This window comes from Pseudorca crassidens, chromosome 1 (assembly GCF_039906515.1).
Source record: "Pseudorca crassidens isolate mPseCra1 chromosome 1, mPseCra1.hap1, whole genome shotgun sequence".
Lineage (NCBI taxonomy): Eukaryota > Metazoa > Chordata > Mammalia > Artiodactyla > Delphinidae > Pseudorca > Pseudorca crassidens.
Genome location: NC_090296.1, coordinates 122,075,157 through 122,102,275, shown reverse-complemented (window position 1 = coordinate 122,102,275; position 27,119 = coordinate 122,075,157). Strand labels below are relative to the sequence as shown.

Genomic DNA, 27,119 nt, shown 5'->3' with positions numbered 1-27,119 from the left:
CGCACAGCCGGCTGGCTACGACGCGCGCTGACAGTGTAATGAATGGCTTCAGCGGTAATTAGCGACCCGGCGGCTAATCACGGAGTACATTTACATTTTAAGTGCTGCAGAGGGAGCTGGGAAGGGGAGGGGAGGGACGGGAGGGGATGCGGGCCTTTTCCGCGGTCTCCCTTCACTGACTGGGGAGCGAAGTGAATCGAGACTTCCACAGCTGGCGGCAGTGGAGGGGGATGGCGGTGGGGCGCTTTCCAGGGCCAACTCAGGCGGACGCATAACGGCCTCACTCTCACCCGACGTAAACTGGGAGCTCCCAGGCCCCTTTCTCCAAACTGCAGACCCCCGCGTAATCCCCTCCAAGTGAACGTTCTGCCTAGGCTTGCATACCCGCGTGAATGGAGAGCTCGCTTCTTCCCTAACCAACCCGTTCGAACATAGACTCCAGCTGTTCGGGGACTTTTTCTCAGGCCTAGAGAAACTGATGCCCTTTAAGTCCCACAACTGCCCGAGTCTTACAAAGCTTGAGGTTCCCTGCGCCCCGCCACGCGCTGCAGACTCTTGTGTCTTCTCCGGACTGCTGTGCCTCCAACCCCTACGGCTGCTCCTTGTGGGGCCCGCGGGAACTGGCGAGACGGAAATACAGGTTCCGAGGGGAACGCGACCTCGAGGGCCCCTGATCCCAGAATGCGAGCAGAAGATCCGAGAGGCGGTTGGTCATTCGTACGCTGGGGCTCAAAGGTCCACCTGCTCCAGTCACTCCCAAGGGGCGGCAATGGGGTCAGCCCCGGGTTCCAAACAGGAAGGCTGGGAGATATAAGATGGGAGCTGGGAGATATAAAATGCTGAGGAGGACGCGAGGGGAGGGAGGGGGACCCCGGCAGCCCCGTCTCAAGACTGGGGCCCAGCTCCCCCGGGCACTGTCATGTCCCCAGCACTTCAAGGGCTTCCCGCCCGCCGCAGCTCCCTGCGTTCCTCCCCGCCAAGCCCCGTCGTAGTCACTCCCGCCGGATCAGGTCTGGCCCACTCTCGGTTCTGTGCGTGCGCGAGGGGTTGGAAGGATGAAGAGCGAGACGCTAGGGCAGTTCTAGGGAGGGTCCAGCTCCTTCTCAAACCCCCTCCCTCTCATCAGCAGTCCATCAGCAGCCCCAACTTCACCTCTCCCTTCACTGTTCATCTCTCCTGGCAGGAGATCCGGGGCCACTCCCTCAGTCCTGCGGAGTTCACGGGGAGGGGCACCCAGTAGCTTTGTAATGCCCCCGGGGCTTCAACTTCCCACCTACCTCCCTTCTCTCTCAAAACCTGCCCTCACCCAGTCTCCTTTCTGAAAAAGGACCATGCTGGGTCTCATCGAGCCAGGCTAACAACAAATTCCACTTGAGAAAAAGGGGGACCCACTTTAGCAGGGAACAATGCCTGGCTTACCCTAAAGCATGCAGCCCTAATACTCGACTTTCAGGCATGGATGGAGGGAGCTTAATTCCCTTTGAGAAGAGGTCTCCTTGCTCTCTTCCCATTCATCTCAGGGAACAGCCTGGCCCAGCGCCTCAGTCCCCACACCCTAGGGGTGTGCGGGCGTCCAGGAGCCTCCAGCCCCAGTCAGGCACGGCGAGGCTGAGACCTCAGTCTCCGGCTGCCCTGCGAGGACCCCGCCGCGACGTAGTCCTCGAAGGCAGGCGCGGAGCGGAGCCGGAGACAGCGCCTCCCGCACTCTGCTGACGGTGCACAGGGCTGTCCTTGAGTGGAGAACAGCGGCTCGGGAGCCGAAGGGACGAAGGTGGGGGTGGGGGGTTCCACTGAGGAGTGGGAGAAAGAGGTGCAGCCCCCAGTAGGCCGCTTTGAAATCTCTCCTTGGGAGGGGACAAGGGGTGGCCTTCAGCTGAAACGCGGAAGGGCTCGGGGACCCGGGTCGAAGCGCCGCTTGCCCTGCAGACGCAGTTTTTATTTAGGTTGCCCGTTTATCAGGGCTGGCTCTGGGAGGGCTGATGGCGATTACAGGGAAACTTCACCTGACAGGTCACCCCCTAGCGCTGCCACGGCGCACCACGGTGCGCGCAGCTCTCACGCCCGGGTAGCTGACGACCGGACTGGATCCGAGAGGCTGGTGAGGCTGGGGCCCCAGCTGGGCTGGCTGAGTTAGGGGCGGGGCCTGGCGGTAGGGGCGGGGCTCCTAGGCTCTCAGGCGGGGCCTCAGCCAAAGGCGCGGAGAGCGCGGAGTAGAGCAGCGCCCAGTGGAGAGAAGTGGAAGACGAGGATCGCACCGTCCTAGCCCTAGCCCGCCAGCGTCCACGCAGCTCCCTCACCCTTACCCCGGCCGGCCCTTGCCAGACGCGACCGGCCGCCATGCAGCCCCGGGGCTGAGGCGGCCCAATGGCGAAGCCTGCGTCCCCGCGGTCCCGGCAACGACGGCGCATGGAGAACTTCCGTAAGGTGCACTCAGAGGAGGCGCCGGTGGGGAGCGGGGACGAGGGAGGCGGCCCGGGCTCGGGCCCCTTCGCAGACCTGGCGCCGGGCGCCGTGCACATGCGGGTCAAGGAGGGCAGTAAGATCCGGAACCTGCTGGCCTTCGCCACCGCCAGCATGGCGCAGCCAGCCACGCGCACCATCGTCTTCAGCGGCTGCGGTCGGGCCACCACCAAGACCGTCACGTGCGCCGAGATCCTCAAGCGCCGCCTGGCGGGTCTGCATCAGGTCACGCGGCTGCGCTACCGGAGCGTGCGCGAAGTGTGGCAGAGCCTCCCTCCGGAGCCCACGCCTGGTCAGAAGCCTGGCGAGCCAGCCGCCAGTCTCAGTGTACTTAAGAACGTGCCCAGCCTCGCCATCCTACTTTCCAAGGATTCACTGGATCCGCGCCAACCCGGCTACCAGCCCCCGAACCCCCATCCTGGCCCCTCGTCCCAGCCAGCTGCATCGACGTCCAAGAGGAGTCTAGGGGAACCCGCAGCTGGAGAAGGCTCCGCGAAGCGGTCACAACCTGAGCCAGGTGCTGCTGAAGAGGACCAGACCGCCTGAGAGCTCCGGCCTCTGGGCCACCTAGGTGGGCTGGGTCTTACCCCCAGAGCTTCGACCTTGAGATGTACCTCCAGCCTTTCATGCTTTGGTGCTCTGGAACCCACGACCTGGCAGCATGGACCCCAAGGCGACAAGAAGGGGACCCCAGGGAAGCTTCGTGGTGGGGTTGCTCCTTCACCTATGTGGACTGACGACACAGAACTGCACCTTCAGCTTTTCTGAACCATATGGGGACCTTCCTCAGGGGGGGAATGGTGGGCAGTGGGACTCGAGCCTTGCTCAGGACCCCCAAGGGTTAAAGGCACCTAGGATTCTTGAAGTGGGCCTGGAGGGTGGAAGCTGAGGAAGGCTCTTGGTATCACCCCACCACTGTCAGCAGAGGGCAAGGGGTTGGAAACCACGCCTGAGGGCAGCGGATTATGAGTTGTGGGGGTGCCCTGTTGTGCCCCTCACCTAGGACACAGTTTCCTTTCTAGTTTCCCTTCCCCTGCTTTTAAGGAGCATCCTGAGATCATGCTGGCAGGGGCATCTCCATAGGTTCTAGCTCTTTTAACATCCCCCTTTCCCAATGCTGGCCCAGAGGGAGAGACCCAGGACAGAACTTCCCATGCTTCCTCCCCTGAGCCCCACAGCTGGAGTCTTGCTTCCAATAAAACAAACACAAAAATGGCTCTGTCCCTGGGTTTTTTCCTAACCAGTTGTCTGTGCAGAGACTGCTCTGGTCTGCCCCCTTGTGTCTCAGTCCCCTCCAGCCTGGATCCTTAGGCTTTGGAGTCTTAGGGGTCAGGCACAGAAACTGGACAGCTTCAAAATGGTTCAGGGGGCACATTACCCAGTCCCCGGCTTCTCCCTCTTTCTCAGCCCTCCCTGGCTGGCTCTAGCTTAAGGGCTTGTGGCCAGAAGGGGACCATTTTCACCTTACACATTGCTACTAAGGGAAAGGGAGCAGCACATTGCTTTTCTGGATGGGGAAGGAAGGTGAGCATCGATGAACTCTCCTGTCACTGCCAAGGGTGGCAGATCCAACTGGGGTCCCTAAACCTGCAGCCTCCTGCCAATAGACAGCCTTATCCAGAAAGCTGGCACAGAGCCCCCCCATCCCCATGGATAGGGTCTACCCTTCACTGCTTTCTCTCTCTGAGAAAGGACAGCACACCCTTGGGAGAGGGGGAGGAGAGACGGAGCGCAAATCCACTGCTGGAAATTACTATTCAGCAGAGAAACTGGGACTTGGGTTGTGAATCACTGCAGGCTCCCTGATAAGCTGCTGCCTCCAGCCCTGCACAGCTGTCTGTTGAGAGATAATGGCCTTATAAGCCTTTCTGCCCAACTCCAAGTAAGGTGGGAGGGTGGAGAGAGTGCTGTGTGTACTGGAAGCACTCTAACAGGTAGGGCGGCAGCGGCGGGGGGCACATAGCCCTGGGATCTCAGGGGACCTGCCCCCTTGCAACTTAACAGCATCCTTGCAAAGGAGGAGATGGGGAAGTATGTAAGTCACTTGGTAGGCAGAAACCTGAAATAAATCCTGCTGGTAACAAGAGGTAGGTTTCTGCAGTTGACAGAAGGGGCTCTTTGGGGAGTCAACCCCACCCCCCTATCTCGGCTTCAGCTTTGGATCAGAGAGCCCTGCCATACAGATTCTGACACTGGTTGCCCTCCCCAATTTCTTGTTCTTGATAAGTCCCTAGGAGGGCCAAGGGGTTTGTGTGTGCTTGTCTGACTCTCAGTGGTGGCCCAAGAAGTGTGGAGAGAACGTAAACTATCCTGACAACTAAGGTGCCCTGGGCTGGCACTGGGCGTCTGCATCTAAAGTACATGATAAAACTTGGAAGAGGTCCTGCATGGTAGGATCTTAAGAGAGACTGGTCTTGGTTCTGGAAATGGCCAACTTTCCAAGACCACCAGTGTCTGAAGTCCTGATTGCCGGGTCACCAGGACTATGCAAGAAGAGACTTTCTCTTTTGATGCCTTGGGTCAGGTAAGTCCCCTTCATGTTGTTTCCCAACCTTCAGAGCGTTAACCTGTTCACATGTGGGCTGTTTCTGCCCCCATGCTAGAAAGCAGGTTATGAAACTGGCTTTCTTTTGTGTACCTCTACTCTACCCCAGCAGCTTCAGTTCCCAGGATTTTGATAGGTGCTCATGGGTGCCAATGGAACCCAGCACCTGTGAGCTCCCCACCCCTGCTTTACTGGACCCTCTGGCCCTGCTGACCCGGGAGCAGGCTCCAAAGGAAGGTGACAGATATCCCTATACATCCCCACGCCCAAGGCTAAGGTGGGAACCTGAGAAGTGCTGGAGTAAGGCAAGGAGTGGCAAGGGGAGCATCTCAAGAGACGCTCACTTTGAGAACTGACTAGTGGCAGAATGGGAGGGAGTGGGAAACCCCACTACCACCACCACAACCGTGAGACCTCATCTTTCCAATAGTGGCCTCTAACCAAGAGCTTCCTGGGCCCTGCCTTGGGGCACTTCCAGGCTAGGGGTGTCAGTGAAAACTCACACCCACAAAACTGTCCCGTCACACAATCAAAATCCATTTGGGAACATAAATGTGTATCATCCAAGGCCAGAGCTTGTGGTCAGATGGGCCGTGGACCACCAGCTGGACCTCGGGGGACTTCATTATTATGCCAAGTCTCAGTCTAGGCCCAGGGTGGGACTGGGGTGGAAGGATCCGAATAATCCGACATTGTTTCTGCCGCAACGATGTCCCAGTCTAGGAGAGAGAAAAAAGAAAGTTACAGCACAATGCAGTGATAGTGGGAGAAGGGAGCTCTGAGAAGAGGCATTTAATTCGCTCAGAGGTGTTGATGGAGCCGGTTCCCCAATGATCAGAAGGAATTAGCCAGCTGGACAGGACTGGACAGGGAATTCCAGGCAGAAGACAGAGAGGTGATGCTTGTCTGGTGTTGAGGCAGCCACAAGTGTCTGAAGGAAGCATGGCAAGAGGCAGGTGGGACTGGAATACCAGGTGGGAGCTAGATCACAAGGAGCCTCCCTGAATGAAGGGGAGGGGGCAGGGAGTGGAAGCCAGGGAGTGCCCTGGTCTGACTGATGTTTGAGAAGGATCCCTCTGGCACCTGTGTAGGTGGGAGGTGGATTGGAAGGGGCCTGACTGCATTCCATATACTGCAGGGAGGTAGGAGATGGGACAGTGGGAGTGGGGACAGAGATGGGGACAGATATGAGAGCTACCCAGGCTAGGTAGGATTTCACTGCCATTACAGCCAGGATAGAGAAGGGTTTCTCCTTGTGGCTTTAACCCTAGCTTGGCCAGGACTTAGCCTGCCTTCCTGGCATCAAACAATAGATGGATTTTGGTGGGGAAGGGGAGTGAGGTAGGGGGGTCCACAGCTTTAAATTGGTAAAAGCTTTAGAAGCTCTTGTCCACTGCCCATGAATGTGCCAGGGCATGTTCACTGTACAGTTGGGGGAAGACCTGGGTCAGACACTCCCACCCTGCCACACCCATCTCCCCTACCAGCTCCCTTCATGTCCCTGCCCCTACTCCATAGTTCTGCAGTTTGGATCATTGCTATACCCATACTAGCCACTAGGGACTCTCTAGTCCCCTCTATTTCACTGAGATGTTGAAATACTTACAGGTCTCCCAGAGAGAAGGGCAATTGAAGAAAAAGAAGGAGGAAATATAGTCACAGGAAGGTCTCCTTGGTGACACCAGGTTTCTTCCTGTCAGAGCACAGACCTTAGTTTATAATTGTGCCCTCATTATTGTGAACCTCTGGTTGTCAGTCACCCCAGTAAACCATAAGCCATGATTGAATGGATCCTGCCTGCCTTGCTCCCTACCCAGATGTTGGAACACAGGAAGCCCACAGAGAGCTGTTGACTGAGTGAGTAAAGACTGGCTGAACCAGATTTCTGAACTGTTCGGATGCCACATCAAAGTCCTTAACTGTCCAGCCCCATAAACAGTGACCAAATGTTCCCCTTTTCCCCACCACTGCTTATCCCCTGTCCCCACCGTCTGGGCCCTTGGGTTTTACCTTCTCTTTGAAGAAGCTAAGGGTCACCATGGTGATATCAAACTTGAGGATTCTGACATCTGCTGACTATTATAGATACTGTGAGTTGAACTGTGTCCTTCCGAAAGGTATTTTGAAGGCTTAACCCCTGATACCTGTTAATGTGACCTTATTTGGAAATAGGGTCTTTGCAGATGTAATTAATATGTAAGGTGAGGTCATTCTGAAGTAGGACGAGTCCTTAATCCAATATATCCTTATAAGAAGAGGAGAAGAGGGGGCTTCCCTGGTGGCTCAGTGGTTGGGAGTCCGCCTGCCGATGCAGGGGACGCGGGTTCGTGCCCCGGTCCGGCAGGATCCCACATGCCACGGAGTGGCTGGGCCCACGAGCCATGGCTGCTGAGCCTGCGCGTCCAGAGCCTGTGCTCCGCAACGGGAGAGGCCACAGCAGTGAGAGGCCCGCATACCGCAAAAAAAAAAAAAAAAGAGGAGAAGAAACAGAGACAGACACGTAGAGGGAAGAATGGCATGTGAAGTTGGAGGCAGAGATTGGAGTTTATGCAGCTGCAAAACAAGGAATGCCATAGGTCGCCAGCGAACAACAGAAGGTAAGAAAAAGGTACAGAATGGAGTCTTCCCTAGAGCCTTCAGAGAGAGCATGGTCCTGCAGACATCTTGATTTTGGACTTCTAGCTTCCAGAACTATGAGAGAATACATTTCTGTTGTTTTAAGTCATCCAGCCTGTGTTACTTTGCTAAAGCAGCCCTAAGAAACTAATACGATAGGTATTCCCACCACCTTCAGTGGGAATAGGGAAAAGGAATATGGGGTGTTTGCCAAGGTCCAGTCTTGCATGGACAGAGGGTCTCTGCAGGTTTCTGCTAGCAAATATGAAGCCTGGTGTCATATTGAACAGGCTTTGCAGGAAATGAGGCTGACTCTGATCTGGAGCAAGTTAATTCTTCTCTGAGCCTCAGCTTTCTCATCTACAAAATGGGACAGATCGCTGTGGGGACAATACCAGGCTTCCCAATCATTCATCATCAGAATCACCTAGGGCACTTGTTTAAAATATAGATTGCATGTTATATGTTAATTATACCTCAATTTTTAAAAAATACAGATTGCCGGGGTTGAACTCCAAAGCAGCGGGATCAGAATATCCCAGGAAGGATCTGGAAATGGGCAGTTCAATTAGATCCTCAGGTGATTTTGATGATTAATCAAGGTTGCCTAGTCCCTGAGATAATATATAGAAGGAGCGGCACTCCCACTGGTAAGAGACCCAAAGGTAAATCCCCTTCTCTTTCCCTTCCCATTCAGCCATGGAGAGAAACTCAACTGTTGAAGAACTCTTGAGAGCTGCCCCCTACAGCTGGTGCTGGAAAAGAGAGTCTCTTGGCTCAAGGAGCTGGGGGACACAGGAAGAAACCTTTAGGAGAGCAGCTAATGAACTCAGAACACAAAGTACCCCTGCCCTGGGCTCTGTTTCCTGATTGGAAACTGGGGGTGTGGGGCTCAGTTCAGACAGCTACAAAAACTCAGCTTTCTTTGTTTAAAAAAAAAATTATAAGGATGTGGAAAACATGGAACCTCCTACATTGCTGGCAGGAACGTAAAATGATGTAGGCTGCTTTGAAGCAGCTTGGCAGTTCCTCAAAAAGTTAAACATAGACTTACCTTATAACCCATATAATACTCCTAGATATATATCCAAAATAATGGAACACGTGTCCACACAAAAACATGTCCGCAAATGTTCACAGCAGCCTTATTCATAATAGCCAAAAAGTGGAAATAGCTCAAATGTCCATAAACTGATGAATGGGCAAACAAAATGTGGAATATCCATATGATGGAGTGTAATTCTGCCATAAAAAGGAATGAAGTACTGATTACAACATGGAGGAACCCTGAAAACATTATGCTGAGTGAAAGAAGCCAGACGAAATAACATTCATATTTATATGAAATGTACAGCATAGGCAAATCCATAGAGACAGAAAGTAGATTAGTGGTTGCCTAGGGCTGGTGGGGTAGGGGGAATGGGGAGTGACTGCCATCGGGTATGGAGTTTCTCTTTGGCGTGATGCAAATGTCCTGGAATTAGATAATGATAATGCTTATACCACATAGTGAGTATACAAAAAAACACTGAATTATACACTTTAAAAGGATGAATTTTATGGTATGTGAGTTATATCTCAATCAAAAATGATATCCTTTAATGATGTTCTGATCATAAAAGAAATAATTGAGGAAATTACATAAGTATTAATTGATTAATTATGAAAAAGTACCATTAGAGCTCTCCTACCCATACTGTATGGTGGCCCCCCACAGGATCACCTTTGAAGGCTCCTGCCACCCTTTCTCCCTGATTCCCAGGTAATCTATATGGTGTGTTTGTCCCCCCCCACCTCCATGCCTTGTCCCTCGTCTCACAACCTGCCATGCCTTGGGAAAAGAACTCTCTATAATTTACAACAGAAGAATACAACACTCACCATTTATTGAGCTCCATTTATTGAGCTATGTCCAGCCAGGACATAGTATTTTATATGCATTATCTTATATAATCTTCCCAATAACCTATTAAGTAGGTTCTATCGTTATTCTTTTTTTTAATATAAATTTATAAATTTATTGGGACTTCCCTGGTGACACAGCGGTTAAGAATCCGCCTGTCAAAGCAGGGGACACGGGTTTGAGCCCTGGTCCGGGAAGATCCCACATGCCTCAGAGCAACTAAGCCCGTGTGCCACAACTACTGAGCCTGAGCTCTAGAGCCCGTGAGCCACAACTACTGAGTCTGCATGCCACAACTACTGAAGCCCGCGCACCTAGAGCCCGTGCTCCACAACGAGAGAAGCCACCGCAATGAGAAGCCCGCTCACAGCAACGAAGAGTAGCCCCCGCTTGCCGCAACTAGAGAAAGCACAGGCTCTAGGAACACAGGCTTCAGTAGTTGTAGCTCACGGGCTCTAGGTGCACAGGCTTCAGTAGTTGCGGCACACGGACCCAGTAATCCATTTACTTTGAATTAATCAAAAGAGAGATAACGCTGGATGTGCCTGACCTGATTAGATGAGGTCTTTAAAGGAGGGTGAAGTGTCAGAGATACTCTCCTGCTGGTTTGAAGAAATAAGTGGTGGTATTGTGAGAGGGTCTATGGAGGGTCCATGTGGTAAGGCCCTGAGGGTGGACTCTAGGAGCTGAGAGTGATCCTTGGCTGACAGCAAGAAAAAAATGGGGACTCAGTCCTACCACTGTAAGGAACTGAATTCTGCCAACAACCTAAACAAGCTTGGAAGAGGACTCTGAGCTCCAGATGAGAATACAGTCCTGGCTGACATCTTGATTTCAGTCTTGTCAGAAGACCCTGAGTAGAAAACCAGTTATGCTATGAAGGCATAACTGACCTACAGAAACTGGGCAATAATAAATGGATATTGTTTTAAGCTGCTTAGTTTGTGGTAAATTGGTATGCAGCAACAAAAAAAACCCTAAAACAGGTGATGAGGGCTTAGAACTGCCCTCAAAGTAGCAGGGGATTCAGAATTTGCTGGGAAGTCAGCAAAGCCTACCTTTATGGGTGGTGGGGAAAGAAAATTTCTGGAGTCAGACAAAACTGGCCTCAAATCTAACTAAGCACTACTGTTTATCAGCTGTGTGATTCTTGGGCAATGTCCTCTGAGTCTATTTCTTCATCCATAAAATAGGGATAAATACTTATCTCACAACAATGTTATAAGGCTTAGATGGGATAATAAATAGTTTGTAGCATGCAGTGGCACATAATAAATTATGGTCATAATTGTTTCTGAAAACAACAACAACAAAAACACACAACACTCCTGTAGCCAATCTAAGGTCCTGTAGGCCAAGTGGAGAGACTGACAGCAGAGACCAGTTGGGATTCAGTTGCCATATACCCCAGTGGGTTTTTTGTTTTGTTTTTTTGGCTGCGCAAGGCTTCAGGGATCTTAGTTCCCCCACCAGGGACTGAACCCAGGCCATGGCAGTGAAAGCGCCGGGTCCTAACCACTGGACTGCTACGGAACTCCCAGCCCAGTGCTTTCTTTTTTTTGTTTTCAAGTTTTTATAGTTTTTTGGTTTTTTTTTTAATTCTTATTGGAGTACAGTTGATTTACAGTGCTGTGTTAGCTTCTGCTGCACAGCAAAGTGAATCAGTTACACATATACATATATCCACTTCTTTCTAGATTCTTTTCCCAGTGCTTTCTTAATTATGGGAGTCCTGACCTCATCCTGAGCTTCCAGCTCTTGGAGATTTGATGAATATTAATTAAAATCAAAGAGGCGAAACCTTCCCCAGGTGTCCTTTCGTTAGGTTGGTGGGAGAAGTTGAGGACAGGTGCTTTGAAAAAAAGCTTTTTTATCATTTTCCCAGCCAGGTTCATACCCCCTAAAGCACTGCTAGGTAGGAAACAGAGAAGGGCCAATACTGACACCCTGGAGACAGGGCCTAGAGTCAGGAAGTGGAGAGTGAATGTCCATCTTTTCTTTCCTCAGATCCAGGGATAGAGAATGAGGGATAACAAGAGATAATGAGACTTGTCTCATTAACTCCTTGTGGCACCGAGATAATTCAGGCCTGGAGAATGTGGTCTCACTGCCCAGGAGCTCAAGGTCAGAATGCAGTTAGTGAAGCCAGATTAGACGTTAAGAGTCTTGGAATTTAATCAACCACCTCCTGTAGGGACTGGGGGAGGGCCTTTCACCAGAACTATCCAGGTGAGTCCTGGGACTGGGGATTAGGTGAAAAGAGCTTCGACTGCCAGCAAGGAATCTAATTTCTGAGCCCGTTTCTTTCTCTGTAACGTCAAGTGGTTGGACTCATTTTTTTAATGCTTGCGGGTGTGGTATAAGAATAGTTACTAACAGGATCCCTTATAGGTAAGCAGTCGTTCTGTCCCACTCGTTCTCTTATTTTAGGCTCAAACAGGGGGGTAAAGCAAAGAAGGTATTTTTATAATAATTTGTCGTTGTTATTGTTATTGTTCCCATGTTGAGGTGCTAGAGTCGCCTCCCGAGCCAGACTTGAACCACGCTACGGTCCACTGACGGTTCTTCGCCTTCTTCCTTCCATCCTAGCTCCACGATCGCCGCTGCAGTCCACGGGACCAGCGAGTCGGAGGAGAGCGGGGCCGAAATAAATTGTCCTGAGCGCGCCGCCGTAGCCCGCCCGAGGCCGCGTGGTGCCCCCTTCCGCCAAGGCGCGAACGCCGCAGTGGGCGGGCCCTCACGCTCCGCCTGCCGTGCGTCGGTGCGTGAGTCCGGACCCCACGAGCTCGCGAGCGGTCTTGAGCTCACACCCGGCTTCTCCTCAGCCTTATCCTGCGCGCCGCCATCACCGTCATGCTAGGCGCCGCTGTCCGCCGCTGCTCGGTAGCAGCAGCCGCAGTCGCCCGGACCAGCCCTCGAGGCCTCCTGCACCCCACTCCGGCCCCCGGCCCCGCCGCCGGTAAGGCCCCCGCCTGCCACTGTCCGCGCCCGCGTGTCCTTGCGGTGACCTGGGCCCCCGCTGCCACGCGAGGGCAGGCTCGCCCAGAGGCCTAGCTCCTGCCCTGCGGGCCGGCGGCCGAACCTGGTGACCGCTGGCCGTTCTCTCCGCCGCCTCGAGTTTTGGAGGACTCGAGGGCGCGCCCCCGGGGCCTCCCTCGGCGTGACTTCCTGGTGCGGGCACCGCGGACGGGTCAAGTGTGGACCTGCTGTGGGCGCCAAGGAGGGGGCACAGCGCACCTCCAGCGCCCACCGAACCCCTTCGGTCCCCGGGCCGTGACCTTGCCCCGGCGCTGACCCCGCGGCCACCTGACTGGGAGTGGCCACCGCCGGCCTGCAGCGCTTCGGCGAAGGTGACATTGAGCTCAGGGTAGGGGCGGGGGGGGTGGTCCCTCCGGGGACCCCGGCACCGCCGCCCCCAGCGTCTTCCGAGAATGCGTTATACTTCCGTGTGGAACGCAGTATAGCCGTTTTTTCTGACATTTCTCGGTTAGCGTTTTGTGTGTCACTTTCTCAGACCATTCTGTTCTTTTTAGAGACTGCTGTGCCACGTTCTGATTCTTCCATTTTTACGATAGATCGACGTGTGTGGTTGTTTCCTGAGGTCTGGAAGAAAGCCTGACTGTTGATAGGTCTTATGATAAGAATATTACTCTTTCGAAAATTGGGTACCACAGATCCAGGAGTACTGGCTTCTACAAACATGGGGAAGCGTTATTTTTGGCTTCCGGTTAGAAGCCTGATTGTTGGAGTATGAAATGGTCTGCTGATTGCTGTCTCTTATTTTGCCTTCCCCTTATATGTGTTCCGGGAAACTTTGTGTCCAGCACGGAACTTCTAATTATTGTAACTGCACTTTGATTTTGGTCCATGATGGTAGTATATGCGACATTATGAAATTTGGCCCCTAAGCATGCATATTTAAACATGTGAACTCAAACTCTTAGTAAGTTTGGACATAGTGATTTATCTTCTAGGCACTCTAGTCACCCTCTTTAGTATAATTCATAAAAAGCTTTATTTTAGGTGTTGTCCTGTAAACCTAAATATTTGCCACAAGGAGGCAGTCTTGGTTACATTTGTGTCAGCTACTTTCTAGCTGTGTGACCAAGGACTTATTAATTAAACCTTAAGACTCAGTTGTCTCATCTGTAAAATTGGGATAATATTTAGTAGTTGTGAGGTTTAACTGAGATAATGTAACTCTTAGCACCTTTCCTGGCACAAATGCTTAATACATATTTGCTTTTTTATAGTGCATTTCATTTTTGCATATTATAGGTGAGGTTTGTTATCAATATGAGATGAAGAGGTTTTATGCAATTAAAAGTCAGAAAGGACTAAGATTCTTGGATGAGGCTATCCAAGGTCAAGTGAAAGAGCTCTGGAGGGGTTACCTGAGGGGCCTCAAGTTTGCTGTAGGTAAGTAGCAACCCAAATTCCATATTTGGTCCCAGGAGAAGTCTCCAACTTGTAACAGAATTGTTTTCCAATAACTGCTGAGTTACATAATTAAATGTTTTGAATAATGGTTAGATTCTCTAGTCAACCGTTAAAAGTTACACAATCCTGGCACCTGTCCTTACCCTGATAGTTCTGAAAAGGTGGGAGGAGTTTCCGCTTTTCCTTTCTTGGTGCAGAGCTAAATTTAAGTAGCACTTTTTATTACCTTCCAACCTTTTCTGCACCACTCCCACATTTATAGATTTCCAGCCTTTGGACCCCAAGGTTCATGACTGCTCTTAAGCCTTACACCTCTGCAACCCTGCCTTTGAGCTTGTTCATGTACCCTCTACATTATTCACTTCTTTCCATTATTCCTAGAATCACCACCACCAAAATGTCCATTCTCTGAGCCTTGTCTGAGCTGATTAGTTATTGAAGGGGATTAATGAGCCCCTTAATTTTTCTAAATATATTGTTAACCCTTTTTTAAAAAAAGATTGCTTAACTGAATGCCAGAAAGCAGTGTTAGAAATAGATTTTTAGATTGTAGCCCTAGAAATGTCCCAATTTTTTACAGTTGCTTCCTTTTCCCTACTCTGGAATCTTTAGTTTATATGAAAGCACTGAGTAATTGTTTTCCAAAATAATTTACCATACAAGCCTCAAAACTAGGTGGAAATGCTGTACTTAAGTAGGGGTGGTGTGGGGGAGGGAAAAGATGCCTATATAGTTTACCTAAAAATCAAAATGTTAAGCATGTTCATAATAACTACAAGAATAGATCCTGCTCTGCCCATTACTAGAATTAAGAATATAATTTAAACCATGTGGGAGAGTATGTTTTTCCCAACCTGGAAGCTATGTGTGTTCCCAGTGCTTGCTTGGTATTCTAAATACTTGTCTCATACAGGGTTTTTGTTTTTTGTTTTTGAATACAACCAGTTTGTAATTTGGGACTCTCAGAAGGAAAGTGAACAAATTGTCGAAGGTGATCCATTGATCTCCCTGTCTAGGATTTGTAGTTGCTAGCCATCTTTTTCATAGTTAGAAAACAAAACAAAGCCGCGGTCATCCAGTGAAATCCATGCCCATGCCCAGCAGTGAGCAAAAGAAATTTGTTATGAAATGCTTTTCTGGGTGGTTGGAGAGAATTATATGCTTCATTTTTCTTGGGTAAATACTTAGAAGTGGAATTACTGGGTATGGTAGGTGTGTATTTAACTTGATAAGGAACTGGTAAACAGTTTATACTTCGATTATATACTTACACTTTATTCTGCTAGGAATAAGTTTAGTTTTTAAAAAAAGTAGTCTACAAATTTTGGTAACAGTGGGCTAAAGCGTTATTTTTGGTATGTTAAGCCTTTAAAAATAACTAGAAATTATACCAAGCTTGTCTAATTCGTATAACAAGAAATGCAATTTGAAGAATGTTTTATTTCTATAAATTAGAATTTCCATAAATAGAAGATCAATTAAGACATTTCTAGATAAGGATTAATTTAAAGCTACCATTCATTGAGTACCTACATACAAAGTACTAAACCCTGGGCAAAGTGTTAGCTTGCTTTCATTTTTAATCATCATACTCTGCTAAGGTAGTAGTATCCTCATTTTATACATAAGGAATATAAAACTTGAGTTAATTTTACCAGGGCCAAACAGTGGGAGAGTGAAGAGCCTAGAAGCATCTGACCACTAGGCTCGGCTGCCTCCTAAAACCCAAAGGTAAAAATGCCTTTTCCCACCTCCTGCTCCATTCAGAGGCTGTTTAGATAGAATTCAGATTTCTTAACTCCCAATTCACTGTCCATTTGATAGGCAGAAACTAAAAATGGGAAGGCTTTTCATATGGTACTAGAAAGGGTATATTGATTGAGAGCAGAATACTAAGTGTTTCCTATTTTCTTGATAGTGTTATATTAATAAATCTCACTTCTTAGAAATCTAGTAAAACTTTTTTCCATTGGGTGTAAGTCACTTTTTTAATTAGAATTTTCAAGGAAGGGGCTGTAGTTTGATAAAACAATTTTTAAATTACCATTGCTTTGTCAGGATGTATAATTTATTTTGGGATATAATTTAATGGAGAGCATAAGTTTTTTTTTTAATTTATCAAGAAAGTGTATCTTATAAATTTGCTTAAGAACTAGAATGGACATTGTTTTATTTTATTTTTGGCCACACCGAGTGGCTTGTGGGATCTTCGTTCCCCGACCAGGGATTGAACCCGGGCCCTCGACAGTGAAAGCGCAGAGTCCTAAGCACTGGACCGCCAGGGAATTCCCAAGAATGGACATTATTTTAAATTAAGAATTAATAATTGCTTATCATAAAACTAAGTGTATAAAGAAAGAAAGTTTTTCCTTTCAAAGATAACCGCTGTTAACAATTACATGCCAGCATTACACATTAGTGGGATAAAAGCATGAACGTACACACATAGTACTTTTTGTTCTACTTGCTTTAATGTGCTTAATTTTTAAGATTTTTTTCAAATCAGTACATAAGATTTGTTTCATTTGACCTGCTGAATGATTTTCCTACCATGACATACATAGCTGAGTCAAAACTTCATGCATTGAGTGTATTTAATACCACTGAACTGTACATTTAGAAATGGTTAAGATGGTAAATTTTATGTTATGTGTATTTTAAGACACACCAAAAAAAGAAAAAAACAAAAAAACTTTATGTATTGGCAAGATATGTCAAGTACTACTTCTATATATTGAAGTTTTTGCTCTCTCTCCCCTATAGCTATCCAGTCCATTCGCTGCTACTCCCATGGGTCACATGAGACAGATGAGGAGTTTGATGCTCGCTGGGTGACATACTTCAATAGGCCAGATATTGATGCTTGGGAATTGCGTAAAGGTAATTGGAACATAGACATACGTGTCTATTTTCGTATAGAGTTATGAACTGCTATGTAGTCTTCCACTACTTTGTTGAAAGTAACTACAGTTAACCCTTGAAAAACTTGGGGGGTTAGGGACACCAACACACACCCCCACATAGAAAATCCACATATAACTTTGCACTTGGTCCTCTTTATCCACAGTTCTGTGTCCAAGGTTCTCCATCTATGGATTCAGCCAACTTCGGATCACGTAGCACTGTAGTATTTATTGAAAAAAATCCACGTGTAAGTGGGCCTGTACAGTTCAAACCCATGTTGTTCAAGGGTCAACTGTATCATGCAAACTGGGGATTGTCATGCATCTTGCAATTAGGAAAGTTTATAGTTTCCAGAGTAAGTATTTCCTGTAAAGCAGGGTTTTAAAGGAGGCACAGTTGACATTTTGGGCCAGACAGTTCTTTGTTGCAAGGGCTGTCCTTTGCATTGTAGGATATTTAGCAGCATCCTTGGTTTCTACACACTAGATGCCAACACCCTCACACACCCCCAGTTGTGACAACTAAAAATGTCTCCTGGGGGACAAAATCATCACTGCTATAATGATAGGCCGGGGTGAGCAAGATTTAACAGTTGTGTAATTTTTAGATAATTTACGCAAGTAGTCATTTGGTTCTCTTCCTCTCTTGGTAATAGTTTGGGATTTTTGTTATTTTTATTCTCAGTTATGATTTGTCTTGCCCTGAATAAGAGTCCGATCTGAATAAGCTAGAACTTGTTTATCCTAAATTTGTAAGTACACATTTAACATAAGTAAGTAGCATTAATAATAACCAGGCTAGTGACTGGTAGGTAACTAATTCTAAGTGTAAGAAGTTTATCTCAGACCAAGAGTTCATTCTCTATGACTATATTCTAGCATTGCAGTCACTGGTGTCCTTTGTTTAAATATTTTTAAATAAATAAAAGCAAGAAACCTAAGTGCTTCATACTTTTCTGCAGGAATGTAATGACACCATTTTGCTGCAGCTGGGGAAATTCTTATTGGATAATCTTGAGTAGAAGTAATAAAAAGAACAGCAGTTCTGCATTCCCATTAAGAGAATCTTAAATTTTATGATGTATCATTTTGTGCTGAGCCAAAAGGAATCATGCCCAGTCATTTTCTGGTTGAATGTTTTTGATTGTGTGCTAATGGCTCTCTGTATCTCCTTAATGTCCTCATTTGGGCTTCATTACCTCTCCTTAAGCATTTCTGTGGTGGTTTTTAGATTATTTTCCAATCAGATCTATTTTAAAGCAATCAAAGTACATACATCATACTAAGAGTTAAAGATATAAGTTGAAAATGGCCCTCTTGTTTGAAAAGAAACCAGCTACTTTTGAAAACAGGGTTTGCATTTAAGAAAACTCTTGAGGTTTTTTTCCTTCCGTCTGCATGCTGCTGCATAGTTCTTTTCACTAACTCACTGTGGAAGATCCACTGTGATCTCATTATCTAGAATATATTTTATTTTTGGCTGCACCATGCAGCTTACAGGATCTTAGTTCCCTGACCAGGGATCGAACCCAGGACCCTGGCAGTGGACCCGCTGAGTCCTAACCAGTCCTCCCTAGCCTGGGAATTCCCAGTTATCTCATTTTAGAGATAAGAGAATAGAGGCTCAAACAGACAAGATCACATGTCTATGGTTCAATAAAAATACAGATAACTAACTCATAGTTTAAGTGAGGATATACCAGGTTGATATGACCCCTCTTTTTAATTTGACAGGGATGAACACCCTTGTTGGCTATGATCTGGTTCCAGAACCCAAAATCATTGATGCTGCTTTGCGGGCATGCAGACGCTTAAATGATTTTGCTAGTGCAGTCCGCATCCTAGAGGTTGTTAAGGTCAGTAAAATAACAATGTTTTGGAAGTAGGTGGACTGTTGATTAGGTATTAGCATATTCTGTGTTTCTGAGTTTGTTAAAATACCTAAAATTAGTTCTTATATAGCTAGAGGGAATGTACATTGCGGTTACAGTCTTTTTGGAGGGTGGTTTGGTAGAATTTATTCAGAGACTTAAAAATTATGCTTGATACCCATTTGTTCAGCAATCCCATATGAGAATTTACCTTAAGGAAATAATTAAGAGTGTACAGTTTATCTTTGTGCTGTTTGTGATATGAAATTCAATGTTGCTAGTGGTTTCTTAAGGTGGGACTTCCCAGAAGAGGTTATTATTCATGTTGTAGAAATGTGTTTAACATTAAAGATATTCATAGTATATTAACTGAGGGAAATTATGAAATAATTTTTGCAGTGTATGACCCCATTTTATTAAAAAGTATAGAGAGAATGATCAAAATGTAAGAGGATATATACTTATTCTCCTCCCTCTTACTTGATTATAGTTTCTAATTTTTCTGTAATGAACAAGTTAATGCATGGAATTTTAAATAAGAATTTTATAATTTAGCAAACAGCTAAGGGACCTAGAGTTTGTTAAAGACAGAAGAGTAATAGCTTGGCATTGTCTTAGTTCATTTGACTTTTTTAATATTTGTCCCTGAGGAACAAATATTATGACAATATAGGTGTGATTATATGTTATGGCGAGTATTCATCAAAACTCTCTTGCCTTGGAAATAAGTATCCTCTAAGTGTGGCTCTCCGTGAAAAGACATTGTGTTCTATAAGAAAGAAATTCAAGGTCTGTAAGAGGGAAAGTATGATACTACTTTATCTAAAATGGGTAAGATAATTAAGGGTTCTGTAGGCTATCAATCCATTCAGCACCAGTAGTTAATTCAGTTAGGGTCTCAAATTGAGGCAAATCAAAAAACTTTTTTCTGTGATAATTTAATTATTACTGTTGCCTGCTAGGCATGTTTAATTGCCTTCACGAAATTCTGTCATCACCACCTTCTTTTCCAGTAACTCAAGGCTTTAAAATGTTTTTTTCCCTTGGGTTTAGACCAGTTGTCTTAGTTAGTCTCCAGGTGTCTTAAAAACCTACCTTTGTTTTGTTTTTTATTTTTGGCTGCGTCGGGTCTTCGTTGCTGTGCGCGGGCTTTCTCTAGTTGCAGCGAGTGGGGGCTACTCTTCGTCGAGGTGCGCGGGCTTCTCGTTGCAGTGGCTTCTATTGTTGCAGAGCACAGGCTCTAGGCGCGCGGGCTTCAGTAGTTGTGGCGCGTGGGCTCAGTAGTTGTGACTCGCGGGCTCTAGAGCGCAGGCTCAGTAGTTGTGGCACACGGGCTTAGTTGCTCCACAGCATGTGGGATCTTCCTGGACCAGGGCTCAAACCCATGTGTCCCCTGCATTAGCAGGCGGATTCTTAACCACTGCACCACCAGAGAAGTCCCAAGTTGCTGTCTTTTTTGAACAGATATGTTAACTTAAAAGTAGGTGACTTGTATTCTCTGCTACTAGCCTCTGCATATGTGATTAAAAGCATTTTCAAGTTCATTTTGTTAATAGAGACAGCTTTTCAGAGCTAAATGTGACTATTTTCTTTGCCATCAGGACAAAGCAGGACCTCATAAGGAAATCTACCCCTATGTCATCCAGGAACTTAGACCAACTTTAAATGAACTGGGAATCTCCACTCCAGAGGAACTGGGCCTTGACAAAGTATAAACCCCATGGGTAAGCTACATACCTGAAAAAGGCAGGAAAGAATCCAGGGAGGGGTGAGTGAGTGGCATTTCAGTATTCTCAGAGTAAGACCTTTTCGTGGCCTTTTTAGAGGCTGTGAGCTTAGAGATTGAGAGAGTACCTATGATGATTAATTTAAGGAGCTAGAATTGTTGTTTCTAGTTGTCATAATTATTCTTTTACTGGCGTAAAGGCAAGTAAAAGCCTTATTTTAAAATCTATATAAAATATTTCAAGCATAATGAATAGCATAGGGAATAAGTATAACCACACCCAGATTTTGAGGTATTATTATTTTTGCCATGTGTGCTTTAGTTTTCCCCCTCCCCCAAGAAATGACATGTTTCACATAGAGTTGAAGCCCTCTCTGTACCTCTTCCCTAATTCCAGCCCTTTAACCTCCCCCAGCTAAAGGTAATCTACATAGGTGTTCATCATGCATGCTTTTATACATCTGTTTATTTTTAATAGGGTTTTATTGATTTGATGATTCTGTTTTTTGTGTGCCCATGTTGGAATATGATAGTTAAGTAATATTCATTGATAATAAAAGCTTATTTGATACCTTGTCCTCTATGGAAAGACAGATTAGGTAATAAAACGAGCCACAGGATTGCCTGGGTGGTGAGCAGTACGCAGAAAATCCTTTGTAAAACAGAAAATATATAAGTAAAAAGTCATATATTTATTTTATTTAACAAACACACATAGTGTATATAACTCTTACTATGTGTCAGGTACTGTTTTTTGAGCTTTATAAGTATTAACTCATTTAATCCTCAAACAGTCCTGTGAGGTACTTACTATTATTATAATTATTCCCATTTTACTATTTTACTGATGAGGAAACTGAGGCACATTGTCCAAGGTCATACAGCTAGTAGAGGAACCCACATTTAAACCCAGGCAGTCTGGCTCCAGAGTCCATTGCTTTTACTATGCCACACATCCTTTGCATTGCAGTGCTGAGGCATTTACTAAGGCCATACTCTTACTTCTCAGAGGTAAATGATGAGGCTTAAGTAGAGGATTTGCTTCCTAAGAGTAAGAAGAAGCTTATTTTTAAAAGATGGAACTAAACTATCTTATAAAAGTTTTAATAAAAGTGGACCCCAAATTATTTAAAGAGCTAGTATCAGACTCCTCACAAGATAAAGAGCCAGGTTAGGATACCATTAGTCAACATCTAATTTCACACCTAATAAACATTTAAAAATCAGGGCTTCCCTGGTGGCGCACTGATTAAGAATCCACCTGCCAATGCAGGGGACACGGGTTTGAGCCCTGGTTCGGGAAGATCCCACATGCCGTGGAGCAACTAAGCCCGTGCACCACAACTAATGAACCTGCGCTCTAGAGCCCGCGAGCCACAACTACTGAAGCCCGCTCACCTAGAGCCCATGCTCTGCAACAAGGGAAGCCACCGCAGAGAGAAGTCTGCACCATATTGAAGAGTGGCCCCTGCTCCCTGCAGCTAGAGAAAGCCCATGCACAGCAACAAAGACCCAACGCAAATGGATGAAGATGTGGCACCTGTATACAATGAAGTATTACTCAGCCATAAAAAGAAACGAAATTGAGTTATTTGTAGTGAGGTGGATGGACCGAGAGTCTGTCATACAGAGTGAAGTAAGTCAGAAAGAGAAAAACAAATACCGTGTGCTAACACATATATATGGAATCTAACAAAAAAAAACAAAGGCCCAACGCAGCCAATAAATAAATAAATTAAATTAAATTAAATTTTTAAAAAATCTTAGAACTCAAAAAGAATCCCTATATTCAATCTTCCTGCTGACAAAGTGAGCAGAAAATGCCTGAGGTTTTGTTTTTGTTTTTTTAAAGGAGCTTTTTTTTTTTTAAAATTAATTAATTAATTTTTGGCTGTGTTGGGTCTTCGTTTCTGTGCGAGGGCTTTCTCTAGCTGTAGCAAGCGGGGTCCACTCTTCATCGCGGTGCGCGGGCCTCTCACTATCGCGGCCTCTCTTGTTGCGGAGCACAGGCTCCAGACGCGCAGGCTCAGTAGTTGTGGCTCACGGGCTTAGTTGCTCCGCGGCATGTGGGATCTTCCCAGACCAGGGCTCGAACCCATGTCCCCTGCAGCGGTAGGCAGACTCAACCACAGCGCCACCAGGGAAGCCCTGCCTGAGGTTTTGTAATCCAATTTTGAGGTCTCTTTTCACAGCTTGCTTTGGAGCAAGAGTCTTAATTTTATCTTTGTCCACCCCTATGCCACTACCACCTCCTCCTCCTCCCTGAAGCCAGATAGCACATCTTTGTAAAACGTGGAAAGGCTTTCATTTATCAAGTATTATTCCAAGAAGTCCAGAAGATCTTTGTTATGTAGGATATTTTGTAGCAGCAGTAACACTGTACTCTTTTACTCAAAATTTTTTTAAGAGGGCAACTCCCCAACACTCTTCTGATTGGAAAAGACTACCCCAATAATTACCAGGTGTATGACAACAAAAAACTAAGCAGTACCTGGTGTGTTGATTGCAGGCAGGATTAAGTAAGAGCAGAAGAGACTACACAGAGACAGTGATTTTCTTGGGCTGTTGCTCTAAAGGTTATTTTTAGTAAGATTTCTACCTTTTCTTTATTTCCTAGCTAATTTTTCATGTTTTCTCTTACAGATGGGCTTCCTAAGGATTTATTGATAATGCTACTTGATTGTAAACAATCACCTGGAAATACTGATGAAAACATATTACCTTATTTGAACAAGTTTTCCTTTGTTGAGTACCAAACCATGTAATGTAACTTGGACTTTAATAAAAGGGAAATGAGTTTGAACTGAAATTAGGTATTGTTTCATGTGTTTGCATTGAAAAGCAAAAAAAAAGAACTATTATAGGGTCGTTGGTTTCATTGGTTTCCGTGTTATATGCTGAGAGAACTGCTTCAATTCTCTGGAAACCACCCAACATGAAAGTCAGCTACATAAACATATTTGGGTGCACTGGCTGGTAAATTAGCTAAAAATTAAAAGTCATTTATATAGAATTTTCTTGCTGACAGGCCAGCAAGTACCCTGGACTTAGGGGATTGGATGTCCTTGGGGATAGATCAAATTGTGTACCTTCCCAAAAATGGGTGAAATAAAGTTTTAAAGTGGTCATTAAGATAGTCTTGAGGATGTGCTGATAATAGCCAGCCCCTTAGTGCCTCTTTTTTTCCCTACATGTTCTTCCCTCGCAGTACAGTATTAGCCTTGGACATCGAAGACTTTGCTGGGGTAGATTTGGAGGCTTTCTGCTTAAAGAACTGAGTAAATGAGGTTTGTTTTTTTTTTTAAGTAATTTTATTTATTTATTTATTTTTTTGGCTGCATTGGGTCTTTGTTGCTGCGTGCAGGCTTTCTGTCTAGTTGCGGCCAGCCGGGACTACTCTTCATTGCGGTGCACAGGCTTCTTATTGCTGTGGAGCGCAGGCTCTAGGCGCATGGGCTTCAGTAGTTGCAGCACGCAGGCTCAGTAGTTGTGGCTCGAGGGCTCTGGCGCACGGGCTTAGTTGCTCTGCAGCATGTGGGATCTTCCTGGACCAGGGCTCGAACCCGTGACCCCCGCGTTGGCAGGCGGATTCTTAACCACTGCGCCACCAGGGAAGTCCAAGTTTACTTGAGAGAATAAAATACACAAATCCTGTCTTACTTTAGAAGCCCCGTAATAGTAGAAACCAGCTGCTGGATAACGAGGTTTTAGGTTTGAGTGACTTATAATACAGCCAGTTCAGACTGCAGCCTCAGGCGAATTGGATTAATAGTAGGTTGAAATTTAGATGTCTTCTCTCCTAAAGCCGTGTAAGGAAATGTTAGTAAAATCAGTTATCGGGGACTTCCCTGGCGGTCCAGTGGTTTAGACTTCGTGCTTCCACTGCAGGGGGCATGGGTTCGATTCCTGGTTGGGGAAATAAGATCGTGCATGCCACGTGATGTGGCCAAAAAAAGGAAAAAAAAATCAGTTTTGGTAAGATTTAACACAAATGACCTTTTATAAAAGGCTGATTCCCTACCAAAACGTCCCCCTTTCCCCCTTTTTAAGAAGTAGAGATGTGAAACTAACAATATGGTCTACTTTTAGGTAGAGCTAGAACACAGTCATAGCTTGATGATGGGTAGGGCTTCTACCCTAACAGAATGGGGTCTCTAGCTTTTTCTTTCCCTACTCTGTTTTGAAAAATTTCAAACCGATTAATGATTTGCTACATTTGTTTCGTTCTAGTATATACACACACTTTTTTTCCTCAATCAGTTGAAAATGAGTTCCAGACGTGACACTTTACCCGTTAAATGCTTTTTTTTTTTTTTTTTTTTTGCGGTACGCAGGCCTCTCACTGCTGTGGCCTCTCCCGTTGCGGAGCACAGGCTCTGGACGCGCAGGCTCAGCGGCCATGGCTCACGGGCCCAGCCGCTCCGCGGCATGTGGGATCCTCCCAGACCGGGGCACGAACCCGTGTCCCCTGCATCGGCAGGCGGACTCTCAGCCACTGCGCCACCAGGGAAGCCCCTTAAATACTTTTTTTTAAATAAATTTATTTTATTGATTTATTTTTGTCTGTGTCAGGTCTTCGTTGCTGCACTTGGGCTTTTCTGTAGTTGTGGCGAGCGGGGGTACTCTTCGTTGGGGTGCGCACGCTTCTCATTGTGGTGGCTTCTCTTGTTGCAGAGCACGGGCTCTAGGCATGTGGGCTTCAGTAGTTGTGGCACGTGGGCTCAGTAGTTGTGGCTCATGGGCCCTAGAGCACAGGCTCAGTAGTTGTGGCACACGAACTTAGTTGCTCCACAGCACGTGGGATCTTCCCGGACCAGGGCTCAAACCCGTGTCCCCTGCATTGGCAGGCGGATTCTTAACCATTGTGCCACCAGGGAAGCCCCTACCCCTAAATACTTAAGCAACGTTTAAGAGAGAGGCCTTTTCCTCCTAAATAACCACAGTACCATTAACATGCTTCAAGAAGTTTGGCATAAAATATATACAATTGATTTTTCTGAAGAGGCCAGGCCAGTGGTGTAGAATGTCCTACATCTGCATCTTCCTGATTGTTTCCTCATATTAAAATCCAGTTAAATGTTTCTGGCAAGGATATAGTAGTCCCTTCCCTTATCTGCAGTTTTGCTTTCTGCAATTTGTTACCCATAGTAAACTGAGGTACAAAAATATTAAATGGAAAATTCCAGAAATAAACATGTTTTAAATTGAGCACCGTTCTGAGTAGCATAATGAAATCTTTCGCTTTCCCTCTCCATCCCATACATCCCATTAGTCACTTAGTAGCTGTCTTAGTTATCAGGTTGACTATCATGATATCACAGTGCTTGTGTTCAAATAACTTTACTTAATAATATCCCCAAAGTGCAAGAGTAGTAATGCTGGCAATTTGCATATGCTAAAGAGAACCTGGAAAGTGCTTCCTTTAAGTGAAAAGGTGAAAGTTCTTGACTTAATAAGGAAAGAAAAAAAAGTCCTATGCTGAGGGTGCTAAGGTCTAAGAACAACTCCAGTCTGTTTTATCGTGAAGAAGGAAAAATATTTGTGCTAGTTTTGCTGTTGAACCTTGAACTGCAAAAGTTATAGCCACAGTGAGATAAGTGCTTAGTTAAGATGGAAAGACGTTAAATTCGTACAATAAGATATTCTGAGGGAGAGAGAGAGACCACATTCACATAACTTTTATTACACTACATTTTTATTAGTTATTGTTAATCTCTTACTGTGCCTAATTTATAAATTAAACTTTATCATAGGTATGTATAGGAAAAAACATAGTCTTTACAGGGTTCATTCTGTACTATCCCCAGTTTCAGGCGTCCACTGGGGGTCCTGGAATGTATCCTGCATGGGTAAGGGGGTACTACAGTACTACACAGATGATGTGAAATTCCAATTATATCGCCTCAAGAGGGACATGATGTGAGTATGTCCAGCATTTTTTTTTTTTTTTTTTTTACATCTACCCATCAACCAACAGAAGGCAACACAATGTAGAAATAGGGTGAGAAAATGGTTTGTATTTAGACCTATGTTCAAATCCCATTCTATATAGCAGTTATATGACTATGGATAAGTTAGCCAACCTTCCTGTGCTTCTGTTTTATGATCTGAAAATGGGAGCTACTTTGCAGGCTTATAATGAGAATGAAAGATTAATAAGATTAGGTCTTATTCATTATAATCATTTTTATAATCATGGTGCTTAGGAAAATGGTTTAAGCCTAGCCATTCTTTCCTAAGCTTTGCTAGCTGCCAATGCAGTTTCTCCTGTTTGTACAGATGCCAGGGCGCTTGTCCTTAGCAGCACGTGGAGTCCATCTTCCATGTTTTGCAAAGGCAAGTTCATTTGGCCCAATTTTGCATAATTTTCCTACGTTGGGGAGGTTTGTTCAAAACAAAGAAAAGTGGGAGGGAGGAGGGTAAGCTGGGACGAAATGAGAGAGTGGCATGGACTTATCTATACCAACAAATGTAAAATAGAGAGCTAGTGGGAAGCAGCCACATAGCACAGGGAGATCAGCTTGGTGCTTTGTGACCACCTAGAGGGGTGGGGTGGGTAGGGAGGGTGGGAGGGAGACGCAAGAGGGAGGAGATAATGAGGATGTATGTATGTGTATAGCTGATTCACTTTGTTACACAGCAGAAACTAACACAC

At 46.0% G+C, this 27,119-nt stretch overlaps 2 protein-coding genes across 4 annotated transcripts; both read left to right on the top strand.

Moving 5' to 3' along the window:
* The first annotated feature begins 2,193 nt into the window (after window positions 1–2,193).
* Window positions 2,194–3,668, top strand: RPP25 (ribonuclease P and MRP subunit p25). Its single transcript, XM_067755211.1, has one exon. It carries the CDS (start codon window positions 2,365–2,367, stop codon window positions 3,004–3,006), a length of 642 nt encoding a protein of 213 aa, XP_067611312.1. The 5' UTR covers window positions 2,194–2,364; the 3' UTR covers window positions 3,007–3,668.
* An 8,608-nt stretch (window positions 3,669–12,276) lies between these two features.
* On the top strand, window positions 12,277–23,273 carry COX5A (cytochrome c oxidase subunit 5A). 3 transcript variants are annotated; one of them, XM_067753864.1, is made up of 6 exons: window positions 12,277–12,483; window positions 13,803–13,943; window positions 16,728–16,844; window positions 18,602–18,723; window positions 20,340–20,462; window positions 23,108–23,273. In XM_067753864.1, the coding sequence occupies exons 1-5, from the start codon at window positions 12,378–12,380 to the stop codon at window positions 20,451–20,453; spliced, it is 600 nt and encodes a 199-aa protein (XP_067609965.1). In that variant the 5' UTR covers window positions 12,277–12,377; the 3' UTR covers window positions 20,454–20,462; window positions 23,108–23,273. The 3 variants fall into 3 exon arrangements, with proteins under 3 accessions (XP_067609965.1, XP_067609978.1, XP_067609969.1); XM_067753868.1 differs by lacking the exon at window positions 12,277–12,483 and adding an exon at window positions 12,548–12,874; XM_067753877.1 differs by lacking the exon at window positions 13,803–13,943 and having other exon boundaries at window positions 12,281–12,483.
* Window positions 23,274–27,119: the final 3,846 nt, after the last annotated feature.

Coding starts and splice junctions, on each gene's coding strand:
- RPP25 (XM_067755211.1), top strand. CDS start 2,365: ATGGCGAAGCCTGCGTCCCCGCGGTCCCGGCAACGACGGCGCATGGAG.
- COX5A (XM_067753864.1), top strand. CDS start 12,378: ATGCTAGGCGCCGCTGTCCGCCGCTGCTCGGTAGCAGCAGCCGCAGTC. Junction 12,484..13,802: donor GGCCCCCGGCCCCGCCGCCG/GTAAGGCCCCCG, acceptor TGCATATTATAG/GTGAGGTTTGTTATCAATAT. Junction 16,845..18,601: donor TGCTTGGGAATTGCGTAAAG/GTAATTGGAACA, acceptor TTAATTTGACAG/GGATGAACACCCTTGTTGGC.